This window comes from Piliocolobus tephrosceles, chromosome 5 (genome assembly GCF_002776525.5).
Source record: "Piliocolobus tephrosceles isolate RC106 chromosome 5, ASM277652v3, whole genome shotgun sequence".
In the NCBI taxonomy this organism is placed as follows: Eukaryota; Metazoa; Chordata; class Mammalia; order Primates; family Cercopithecidae; genus Piliocolobus; species Piliocolobus tephrosceles.
Window position 1 is genome coordinate 109,871,996 of NC_045438.1, and position 12,760 is coordinate 109,884,755.

At 37.2% G+C, this 12,760-nt stretch overlaps 1 protein-coding gene across 3 annotated transcripts in view; it reads left to right on the forward strand.

Annotated features, from left to right (window-relative positions):
• Positions 1-1,916: 1,916 nt before the first annotated feature.
• Positions 1,917-12,760, forward strand: part of KHDRBS2 (KH RNA binding domain containing, signal transduction associated 2) — a 591,427-nt gene continuing 580,583 nt past the window's right edge. For all 3 annotated transcript variants that reach the window (XR_002733824.1, XM_023222978.1, XM_023222979.1), the window contains exon 1: positions 1,917-2,283. Coding sequence is in view for 2 of the 3 variants with exons in the window: in XM_023222978.1 (XP_023078746.1) it covers positions 2,193-2,283 (91 nt within the window). In the remaining variant the exon portion in view is untranslated. The remainder of the gene's footprint in view (positions 2,284-12,760) is intronic.

Consider the following 12,760-nt stretch of genomic DNA (forward strand, 5'->3'; position numbering starts at 1 on the left):
TCCCATATTACAGTAGTCACATTGAAACCAGTCAATTCCAAAAGTCAGCACAGTTCTTTCCACCACAGGGCTTTTTCAGTGGCAAGTTCCCGTGCTTAGAATGCCTTTCTTTGCACATTGTACACACTTGGTTCATTCTTTTTCATGAATTTTCACTGTAAATATCAGCTGCTTATTGAGATTGTATGTTTACCCTAGTCAAAAATACAGAAACCAATGTCTTCCCTTGTAGTATCTTGCTTAACTCCTTGGTTCTTTCTTGACCTTTATTGCAGCCAGCAATTACCATTTCTCTTGTGTACTTGGTTTTATTTATCTTCTCTCATTAGAAAATATTTTTGTGATGACAAGGAATGAATGTGTATCTTGTTCATCAATGTTTCTCCAATTTTAAGTACTGTGCCTAGACTCTTTTCAGTATCCAATAAACCTTTATTGAATGCACTCATGCACACATAAATTAAATATTTAACACACAGAAAGGTAGGTTGAAGCAGTATAATCTGGATCTAAATGGTGCTAATATGGAATTGAATTTTAATCTCAACTTCAGCATTCACTAGACATGAGACGAGTTCTCTGTTTTGCCTCAGTTCCCATATTTATATAGAAAAAGTAATACTTGGCTGGCATCTTTCAGAGTGCTTCTGTGAGGACATATTGAAATAATTGATGTGAGGCACGTCACATTATTTAAACATTATATAAATAAAAGATAATCTCCTAAATTTATCTAAAAATTAAATAAAAAGGAAAATATTTAAATTCAGTAAGAGAAGTTGGAAAAATTTCAGCATATTTTATTTGCAGAAAAGTTGGCCCTCATTCTTCTACATCAAAAATAATGGGGGAAAGAATCAGGAAGTGACTACTTACGAAAAGAGAACCCAAGATTGGGGAAAAATTATTTCCTAGAGATTGAGGCATGCAAGTTACATTTTATGGCCACACTGGTAAAAGAAGGATGGGCTTTTTTTTTTTTTTTTTGTCACGGTTGGTGATATCATGAGGGTTTAACTTTCCTTTAAATAGAGGTGGGATAATGCAAAGTAGCTCAGCAACAGTACCTGGTGAAAAAGACTGGCACATATACAACGAGGAGAAAGGGGAGAATTAGAGCAAACGTGATTACCTATGTTCTAGTCTCTTCTTTTACATGTCTTCCCAATTCCTTCACAAACTGTGACTAATGAATCATATATATATATATATATGTTTTTAAATTCAGCCCCTCCCAACCTGCCTTCCACAGATAGGGTCTGGGGAAAGGAGGCACAGATAGGTTACCACAACTAATTCAATACAATGATTCTACACTGGAAGAATGTTTCTGCACAATATTTCTCCGAGCCGCTTTATTTGTTTATCAATGAACATCCTACTGCGTATCTGAGATGTAGGTCATCGGAAATACCAGCTGCCGATCACATGCAGTCTTCATTATATTTCCAGACCCAGTGCGCTGCTGATTCCTGCACAACTGTAGTGCGTCTGAGCTGTGTGAGGGAAAGGAGACACCTGTGCCTTAGGGACGCAGGTGAAGTCCCATATACCTTCCTGAGACTTTCGCTGGCGCTTTTCCACCCTCTCAGCGGCTCACTTCTCATCTCCATCTCCCCTGTCCACTTGGACTCAGACCTCTCTGTTTAACCTGCGCTTTTCCCGCCCTCTCTCTCCTCCGCACCTTAGCTGAAGACACAGAGAGCTCCACAGAACTGGGCATGCCTAATAGCCAGGGAAGGCTTGGGCTGCAAAAAGAAAGCGTTTGCATCTTCCGAGCTCCCCTCCCTTCTGCAGCTGCCTCCTGCCAGTCAGGCGACCCGACGTGCACCACGGCCCAATGAGGGCCCGCGGCCTTCGCCAGCGCCCCGCCTCTCCTGGCATCACCACCAATGAGTGGTTGGCGGAGGTGGGCCGCGCCCTGTTCCCGCCTCTCCAGTTAAGGCCGCTGGTGTGAGCCCGGGCTCGGCGCAAGCAAGGGACGACGGAAGGGACGGGCAGGTGTGGACGCGGGGCCACGCAGCCCGACGGCGGGAGTCGCAGGTGCTGAGTGCATGGGCCAGTGAGGACGCACGGAGATCCCCTCGCCGCGCAGAGAAGGAGCAGCGCGGGAGCCAGGCGCTGCCCGACGACCCTGCGTCCAAGCGAGCGGAACCTCGCGCTTCGCCCGGGGACAGTCCGAAGTCCGCGCTATGGAAGAGGAGAAATATTTGCCTGAGCTGATGGCAGAGAAAGATAGCCTGGATCCATCTTTTGTGCATGCATCGCGCCTTTTGGCAGAAGGTAGGACTTGCCCCCACCGATGGCCACAAACCGCCGGCTGCCTATCTCACCCTTGGCTTGATTAGGGGAGTGAAGTTGGGGAGGGACTCCTGTCGCCGCCTTCCCAGAAACTGTCCCCCTGAAGATGCTCGTCTCAGAGCTCGGGCGGACAGACCCCGTTCTTGGGGCGGACAGCAGTGCTCCTTCTCCAAGTCTTAATTTGGAGAAGACCAAAGCTACGGAGATCTAATGGCAGTGGCGATGTGACCTGTTAGGATCATTGATAGAGAAACCGTAAAGTGTAACGCGGTCTACAGAGATATTTTCACTTCGCTGAGGGAGGGGAAAGCAGTTTGGAAGTCAATGGTGATCAATGTAGTGTTCTAAGAGCTTTTTAGCTACAGATCAGTATTTTTATTTTTATTTTTTACTGCATTTAGGAAGTGATTTTTGATGCCCTTTAATCAAAGTCTATCGTATGGAAAGTGTTAGAATTAACCTATGCATTAAACTGTGCATGTTCTTATATGTATGTTAATGTGGTAAGTAGAGGCTAAAGTGCTTATACATTTATTTGAAGTGTGATGATTGGGTACTCTGCGAGATATTGGTCCCTGGGAACACTCTATAATTGATCAACTGTTTTACCAAGTGTGCGTTTTCTTTTGTGTACCTGTAATGGTAAAGGAGATTTCATTCCCAGAGGAACATATATGTCTTGTCTTTTGCATTGCTTTGAAAGGTTAAAAAAAAAAAAGACACGCAAACTTTATTAACCAAATTACTCCATTTATGTTATAATAATGCCATCTAAATACTCAAGACACCTATATCTGTAGTTATTTACACATGCCTTTTTAAAACAGCTGCAGATTTTTTTAGATGAATGCTTCATTAATAATGAATTGCTTCATCATCAAATTGGTTACAGTGCACTTTTGTAGCTAAGGTTGTTATGGACTTACATACAGCAAAAAACTAAAAGGGATAACTTCCTCTACCCCAGCTCCTCAGTATTAAAAGATTTTTTTGAGACTTAGTTGTACCAAGGAAGAATAAATTCTGCTCCTCAATATATGATTTAAATCGGTATTAGCTATATTTTTAATTGATGGATTGTTATTTATGTTAACAATAAAGTGTAAGGTATTTTTCTATATTTAAATGCTAAACAGGAAAAGATTTATAGTCAAAACATGGAACATGTGAAATGACTGAACTGTTTTCAGGGGAAAAGCTTGTTTTATAGATAAGTGGGAAGGTGAAATACAATTATGCCTACTACTTTGGTTACTGAATGAAAAAAATAGAAATTAAAGTGGAAAAGTAAAATCAATAAAAATGCACTTTTTTTGCTTTCTCAAAAAAGACTACACAAAAATAATAGCAAAATAATGAGTTAATAGATGTTTAAGATTGTTTGAAATGATTTAAAAGGCAAGTCTTACCAGTCTTCAGTATCTTTAATATATTTTGAATAGTCTTCAATACATTTTCCAGAAGTTTCCTTATGTAGCTGATAATATGTCTTTAAAGTGAAAAAAGAAAAACACTTACAAATTGATCGTTCTCTCTGACCCGCTAATTAGAGTTCTATTTGAGACAAGTGGCTCAAAGATTAATTCATCAGTCATTAATATGAGTTATTGTACTTGAAGGCGGTCAAGCTAAATCAATGCATACAAGAAACTCTTAACAGAGTGCATAAGTATTTCTTTGTCTGGTAAAACAGTCAGAGAAGGCTATGCACTTGGTTCCTTAACATTTTATCTTTCCTAGGAACTTGATTTCTTGATATAATACTTAGGAACATGTTCTGATGTTCCTTGTAATTTGATTTTTTCCCAGCAGGGGGAAGCATGCCCTGCTTTTGTAAAGAATTAGAAGGAAAAGCTCCTAAATAGAGGAAAGCATATAAATAAGAAACGATGAGGGTACCCAAATTTCAGAGAAATCAGCATGAGGAAAAGAGAACGGAGGAGGTCATGATAATCTTGGAGTACATAAAGAGTTATGCAAAAGGATGCATAGGTTTTAGATTACCTCTGTACTTGGGGCTCTTTACGTGTGCTTATTAAAGAGTGTAAGATGATTGTTCTTGGAATCTCAATGATCTTAATGTATATTTTATGGCATAGATCTTTCATTGTCTTTCCAAAGACCAATTGCCAAGATGTCTATGCTTAGTTTCAGATGTCTATAGAAGAGTATCGTTGAGGTGATTTTATTTCTCATACTTGAGAGAATGCACTGATTGAAGGCAGTGGCTATAAATAAACCTGACATAGATATTCATTTGGAAAGAAGGTGCATACTGAAGTACATTTCAGTCAGTACTGTGCAGACAGTGTCAAGCCTGAATGAGTAATAAAAATGATACAGATGATTCAGTTCTTCAGAATGATTTTCCGGAAGCTAATATCTATAAAGGCAGTAATATAAACCAATGAGCTTTCACAATGATTTATTTTGCATTTTGATTGGTGATAGATGCAAATCAGTGCTCAATTGACAGTGCTGCATGTAGAATTGAAGGCTGTGGGGTTGAAAGTACTAGTTGGATGTTTATTTGGGGTTTTCAGGGGGTCCATTGTAGTTTGTTTTATTTCACTTGTTTCTGCTGTGTGTTTTCAATAGGATTGATTTCAATTGATTGTTACTCAGAAGAAATTTTGAATAAGGTAGTTTGAAGTTTGTTTGTAGTATGCTTAAATAATTAAAATAATGTTCATTCTGCGATTATAATGTTGTTTAGTTATCCACTTGTTATGGTAGGTGCTTTTGAATATGATAAAACAGCAAACTCAGGACTATCCTTAAAGTTCTACTCAGCGTCTGAATTTGGTTGCTAGATGAAATTACATGAGGTTATTTATATCTATTCTGCTTCTGGGAAGTGCATTAAACTGTGAATCTAGATACCTGGATTTGAATTCCACTTTAACCTCAACTGAATCTGGGTAAGCTTTCTTTCCCTGGGCCCAGTTTCCTTGTCTCTCAAATTAAGGAGTTGGACTAAGTGATGTATACGTTTTCTTTTTGCAATTCTAATTAAGTCTCAGACTACTGATGGATACAACGAAGTGATGTTTGTATATTCGGAACAAAAAATCAATGGCTGCATATTCTCAAAACTTTTTTCATTCTTTCCTAATTTAATGATTAATATATTTATGGCACTAAAATGTAATTTGAGGCGTATACTTTATTTTGGATATTGGGGACAGATTTATGTTCTTAAGTCTATTGAACTACTGTTAATGTTTGAGGCCAAAAATGTATATACATGAGAATATTGTCTGGAAATATTCTATGTCTGCTGACAGACATAGATCTGTTCAGATTTATATATTCAATTACGGTGATTCCATATTCTTAGGAGCATTAGAAATTTTTGTCCAATTGAGAGCGGTTTGGGGAAGATTTTCTAGCCTGAAATCTTTGCAAGCATTATATGATGATGTCAAACATTGCCAAATACCCCAGCAGTTCGAATGGTTTTCAAAAAACTGTAGGTGCTATTTTCAAACTTTAGTGAAAAGTTTGACCTCTCATCTAGACTTGGCCTTTATTTTTGCAGATATAAATGAGATCTTAAAATATTAAGAAAACAGAGATTAATACTTATCACAAATGCAAACTTGTGAGTTAACTACATTTCGGTTGTTAATAAGAACCATTTTTTGGTTAGATAGTGTTTCTTAAATATTTTTCATAAAGCTTGATATGTTTTTAAATTAAGGAAAGTTATTAGTGTCATGTCTAAAGCAGCTTCTGGTTAAAAATAGTATTCCTGTGACTCTTTAAAGTGACTTTTCTTTTGATTAATGTAATCACCTTTTTCTCCCAATAGATTTGGGATAATCTTACTTATGTTTCTTAAATATAAGACAAACATGGACAAAAAATTAAATTCAAGTTATCTTTGATCTTCAATTAAAACAATTTATGATATAGTGGAAAATTTGTACTTTGACAAGAAAAACACTTAGGAGTGAGTATTGACACTTCTACCTACTGGGAAATATAGGATGTGTCATTTCCCCCCTCTCTGATACTCAGTTTCTTCATCTATATAACAAGAAAAGTAATACCTGCCAGGCAGAGTTCTTTTAAGGTGGAAAAACAAACAAACAAACTTGTGCTTGTGATGCCTGTGATAACATAAGCAGTATTTTTAAAATTTATTTTATTTTATTTTCAAGACAGAGCCTTGCCCTGTCAGCCAGGTTGGAGTGCAGTGGTGTGATTTTGGTTCATTGCAACCTCTGCCTCCTGGATTCAAGCAATTCTCCTGCCTCAGCCTCCCGAGTAACTGGGATTACAGGTGCGTGCCACCACGCCCAGCAAATTTTTGTATTTTTAGTAGAGACGGGGTTTCACCATGTTAGCCAGGCTGGTCTCAAATTCCTGACCTTGTGATTCGCCCGCCTCGTCCTCCCAAAGTGCTAGGATTACAGGAGTGAACCACCATGCCCGGCCAGTAATTTTTATATGTATAACAAAAATATAAGCAGAAATTAAACAAATATAAGATGATGCACCTCAATTTGAGAAAATAAGTAAAATAAACACTTCCTTACTTTACATTACTGCTGAGTTAAATTTGAATTCATAAAGCAAATTATGAAATAAATTACCTTATGAAAAATGATTAGAGTTTTAAAAATATCATGTTTAGTAAATGATCACTTGTTAGTCTTTAACCATGAGCTTGATTAGCCCTGATCCTATTTATGTCAAGAGTAATTTCAGACCTATTCAGACTTCCCCTTAAACACACATGTTCTTCACTCTCAGCAGGTGATTTCATCATCCTTTTTATTGGAGGAAATGGATATATCTCTTCTGCTATTCCTTAACCTCCTACCACCTAAAAACTTCCATAGCCTTTGTCACTGTCTTTCATTTCCAGAAGACCAAACGTTTCTTTTCTTCAAGGTTGACTTGCCACCCATATCCTTGACCTAAATGCTCTTCATCTCTGGACTCATTCTGTAGTTAAATCCTTTATTCAATATCTCCTACTCTTTCTCCCAATGAACTCTTTCTTTATAGCAGCTGTCAACATGATTCAATCTGAAAATTTGAAGAAATAGAATACTTCTTTCACTTGCCACGAGTATTAAAAAATGATCTCTCTTGACATGTATCCTTCGTTGTTTCCTTCCAACTTCTGATAATACTAGTATATACTAACTGCCTCACTTTCTTCATTTACGTTTTAAAATTTATTCAGTTTGGCTTCTGTCTTCATCATTGTCCTGAAACTGATGACCCTAGTGACAGAATAATCTCATAATTGCCAAATCAAATAAATTTTTTCTGACCTGTCATCAAGTCTCTTGGCTGCACTTTCCACTGTTGACCTTCTTCTGATTTCTTTCCACCTTCCTTGTCTTCTAGGCACTATACTCTGCTGGTTTTACCTCCTTCTTTGACCGTTTCTTGCCCTCATCATCCTTCATTTCCCTTCTTCCCACACCAACACACACAATGCTGTCACAGTACTTCATTTAAGGCTAAAGTCTCACCATGTCACACTTCTTAATAAGTTCCATTGCCTGCAAGGTGTAGCTCATACCCCTTGACGTTCTTATAACATGCTTACCTCTCCAGAAGCATATCTTCAGCCTTTCTGCTTAATTTCTCTCAGGTATACCAAACTGCTTATAGTTCACTCTCTAGACTCCCTTGACATTCCCATACCTATTCACAGAAAACTAGATATTTTCCCCTCATTCCCATAATGAATGCCTCTAGATCACTGTCCAAACTGTTATTTTAGAATGATCAGGTTGTGCCTGTCTCTGTGACTAGAGAAACAGCTCCTCTTTGTCCGCTCTTGAGCAGAACTAAGTTTTTTTCATCATTATATTAGCAGCACTTTTCACAGTGCCTGGTATGTGGTGGTGCCAGGGAGAAGGCAAACAGGCTTTTCTCCATCAGACTTCAGAACCCGTCTCCTGTTGGCCCCTCTGCTACCTCTTCTGCATGTGGATAATACTTGCCCTTCTCTCTTTCCTCTCCTATGTCTAAGGTGTTGCACATGCTAGGACCTCGCTTTAGAATGCCCTTTCTAGCTTCTCTCCATGATTATAATTTATCTTCATTCAATAAAACTGAGTACCGCTATTCCTTCTTCTAGGAACCCTTTCATAATGGCTTCTCATCTAATTCCTTGTAAATTAAGTGCACTTCTGGTTTTATTTTCAACCTATCCACCATTACTACGTTGCAACATGCAATTCTGTTTTGGTCGTCTTCCCCTCTAAGCTTGAGGGCCAGACTATGACTTCTGTCTTTGAATTTTTAATGCCTGCCTTCAGCATCATATGTAGAAGGCCTCAATAAATGTTTATTAACTGAATGATACTGACCTCATATCTTCCTTTTTCTCCTATTTTGTGTTTAGAAAGTATCTCCAGAAACAAGTTTTCAGTAATTCTGTCATTTAGAATGATGATAATACTAATTCAATCATATTTTATCTTTGCATAATGCAAAACCTCAGGAGGCCACTTTGAAAGTTTCCATTTGTTTCTAAGTCAATTTTGAAAAATTATTCATTTACAGGAAGTTGGAAAGTTAGTACAGGAAAGTCCTGCTTTACTCTGTGAGGTCTCTAAGAATCTGCTCATTTGTTTCTTCGTTGTTTGGATTGAGGCTTTGTGTGTGTGTTTGCTTTTAATACTTCTGAGTTGCCAGCTTTTCTAGCACTCAGTCTGGCACATACGCGGCACAAAGAAAATCTAGGAAAACCATTAAAATGTCATTCTCGAGTCTTGTGGTACTCAGACAATTGGCCTCCTTTTCTCTACTTTCTAGAAAATAAAATTTTCTTATGTTTATCTGTGATGTCCCATCCCCATTCATTTATGTGTTTTAATTTATATCTTTATGAAACCTTTCGAATGAATATTAAGCCTTGTACATTAATATTAATATTTCATTAACTAGTTGTATAAGAATGAGCATAACCATGATAAATTCATCTGGATAATGGACACAGTAATATTCTCTATATTTATCTCATTTTAAGATTCTTTTTATGGCCTGGTACCTGAGAGTAGGAACATAACTGATCATTATTCTTGGTTTCTCTTTGTGTACACAGTCTGTAGTGAAGCTGTTTGTTCCCACAGCAGCTGTAGAAGGGGAGGAATTGAGGTTTGGAGGTAGTTCTTTTAAACCCTTGGAAATAACTGTAATATCATTGGCTTTCCTTATGCGCTTATTTGAACACCGAATTTGATCCTTCTTTTTGGTTTGGCTATATTATAAGAAATATATCTTCATTGGAATTATATTCTGACACCAGTTTGATTTTTTTTTAAAGCTATAAACTGTGTAATATTTAATATATTCCATAGATCAAAATTTGGTACTATTCCCTATAAAATGCTGAATTCCTATAAAATAAACATAATTTGGAAAAATTTTTAGAGGTAGAATACCCACTAATTGCCGATATTCTACATTAATGTTAGCAAATATCCATATTATATGACTTCCTCATTTTCTCAAGTGCAGAGTTCTGTAATGAGTGCATCCTTTATTTGCCAGATACTTGCAAGGTCATGGCCAAGCATCCTCTTGCTCAATTGTTTTAATTTTTTGGGGGGAAAGAAGTCAGTTTTAGCACATCCTCCATTTGACTCATGAACAGTAATTCCAAAAAGATTTTGCAGTATAGAGAGATCATAAACAATCATAAAAGCATTAGGCTATTTACTTTATATTTTAGCTATAGTTTGTAAGATTAATTCCATCAGACTAGTACTCTACTTCATTTGACTACACAGTCACACATGCCCTTAAATGTGTGTTGGTAAAAACTGCACACGATATGTGCTATTAGTAATGAAATATCAAATGTTTAATTTATGGGGTTTACAATCTATAGGGGATTCAACTGTATACATATAGACATCTATATATATGTGTATATATATGTGTATATATACATATATGTATATATACACACACATACACACCCGTGATATAAATAAGTATATGGAAGGTCCAATAGGTTTTATATAAATTTTAGAGACAACTGATATAGGAATTCAGAGAAAGTCATAACTTCAGTTGTTTATGGTAATGAGAGATTTATCATTATTACCGTTATTATCTCAACATTTATTGTGAGTTTACTCTTTGCCGGACACTGTACTAGATGATTTGCATGCATTACCACAAGTAATCTACCCACCAGTCTTATTGTGTAGTTATTAGTGTTAGTTTTACAAATTACAAAAATTAAGGCTTAGAGAAATTAATTTATATCAAGTCTCACAGCAAAGAAATTGTACCTGTAGCCGTTACACCATATTTTTTCCTATGATAGAGATTCAATGTTAGGCTTTGGAAGAAGGCCAGATGCTAGTATGCAAATTTTATCTAGAAGATCAATGTTGTCGTTGCCATTAACTTCTAAAATATGTTTCTGAGTGCAAATATTGGATGAATTATTTTATGTGATATCATAAAATATAAGTATAGCTTATAAAAGTCAAATTTATAAGTGGGGGGATTTACCTTATTATAGAATTGAATTAAGGATCATCAAGACAGCCTACATTTCTGAATGACTTATATTGACTACGTCGTAGAGAGTTTAGTGATGTGGTAGCAGAGCAGAGGGAACATTTCAGACTTCTTTTGACCCAAAAAGTGATGGATAATTTTGTGTGGTTTGCTGAGGCATTTTTTCCCCATATTTTTTAGTCAAATGCTTATATTTGCTGAATTCTTCTAGAAACAAAAGAACAACTGTAGGTCCTCTCTTGTGTCCTGAGGCGGTCATGGTTTTGTTTAACATTTAGAAGTGAGCAAATTTTACATTTGATCAGAAGCAGAAAACAATATGGCTTGATTTAAATGTTATCTGCATGTTTTGAGGTATTAGAATTTAATAACTTTGAAACAGATTGACTGGTGTTATTGTACTGTTATCAGAAATGGCACGATCAATGTCTGTTTCCTTTAAAACATTAAAGATTAGATTTTACTCTTCTTATAGAAAACCAGAATAAGTGTGTTTTCTGTTAAGCATATTTTTAGCAGTTTCATAGCATTGTATGCAAGATAATGATAAGCCCTGACTGCAACTTAGGAGAGGGAGTTTCTGTGATAGAAACAAAATAAAGAGCCTGAATGAGAAGAAATTTGTTAAATTTTGAGGAGAAGAAAGGGATGACTCAAGTAATGACTGCTTTACACAGTGGCTTAGGTCTTTATTTTTTATTTATTTTTTATTATACTTTAAGTTCTAGGGTATATGTGCACAACGTGCAGGTTTGTTACATATGTATACATGTGCCATGTAGGTGTGCTGCACCCATTAACTCGTCATTTACATTAGATATATCTCCTAATACTGTCCCTCCCCCTTCTGCCCACCCCACAACAGGCCCTGGTGTGTGATGTTCCCCTTCCTGTGTCCAAGTGTTCTCATCATTCAATTCCCACCTATGAGCGAGAACATGCGGTGTTTGGTTTTTTGTCCTTATGATAGTTTGCTGAGAATAATGGTTTCCAGCTTCATCCATGTCCCTACAAAGGACATGAACTCATCCTTTTTATGGCTGCATAGTATTCCATGGTATATATGTGCCACATTTTCTTAATCCAGTCTAACATTGATGAACATTTGGGTTGGTTCCAAGTCTTTACTATTGTGAATAGTGCTGCAATAAACATACGTGTGCATGTGTCTTTATAGCAGCATGACTTATAATCCTTTGGGTATATACCCAGTTATGGGATGGCTAGGTCAAATGGTATTTCTAGTTCTAGATCCTTGAAGAATCGTCACATTGCCTTCCACGGTGGTTGAACTAGTTTATGGTCCCAGCAACAGTGTAACAGTGTTCCTATTTCTCCATATCCTCTCTAGCACCTGTTGTTTCCTGACTTTTTTTTTTTATTATTATTATACTTTAAGTTCTAGGGTACATGTGCATAACGTGCAGGTTTGTTACATATGTATACATGTGCCATGTTGGTGTGCTGCACCCATCAACTCGTCAGCACCCATCAATTCATCATTTATATCAGGTATAACTCCCCAATGCAATCCCTCCCCCCTCCCCCCTCCCCATGATAGGCCCCAGTGTGTGATGTTCCCCTTCCCGAGTCCAAGTGAGCTCATTGTTCAGTTCTCACCTATGAGTGAGAACATGCGGTGTTTGGTTTTCTCTTCTTGTGATAGTTTGCTAAGAATGATGGTTTCCAGCTGCATCCATATCCCTACAAAGGACGCAAACTCATCCTTTTTTATGGCTGCATAGTATTCCATGGTGTATATGTGCCACATTTTCTTAATCCAGTCTGTCACTGATGGACATTTGGGTTGATTCCAAGTCTTTGCTATTGTGAATAGTGCCGCAATAAACATACGTGTGCATGTGTCTTTGTAGTAGCATAATTTATAATCCTTTGGGTATATACCCAGTAGTGGGATGGCTGGGTCATATGGTACATCTAGTTCTAG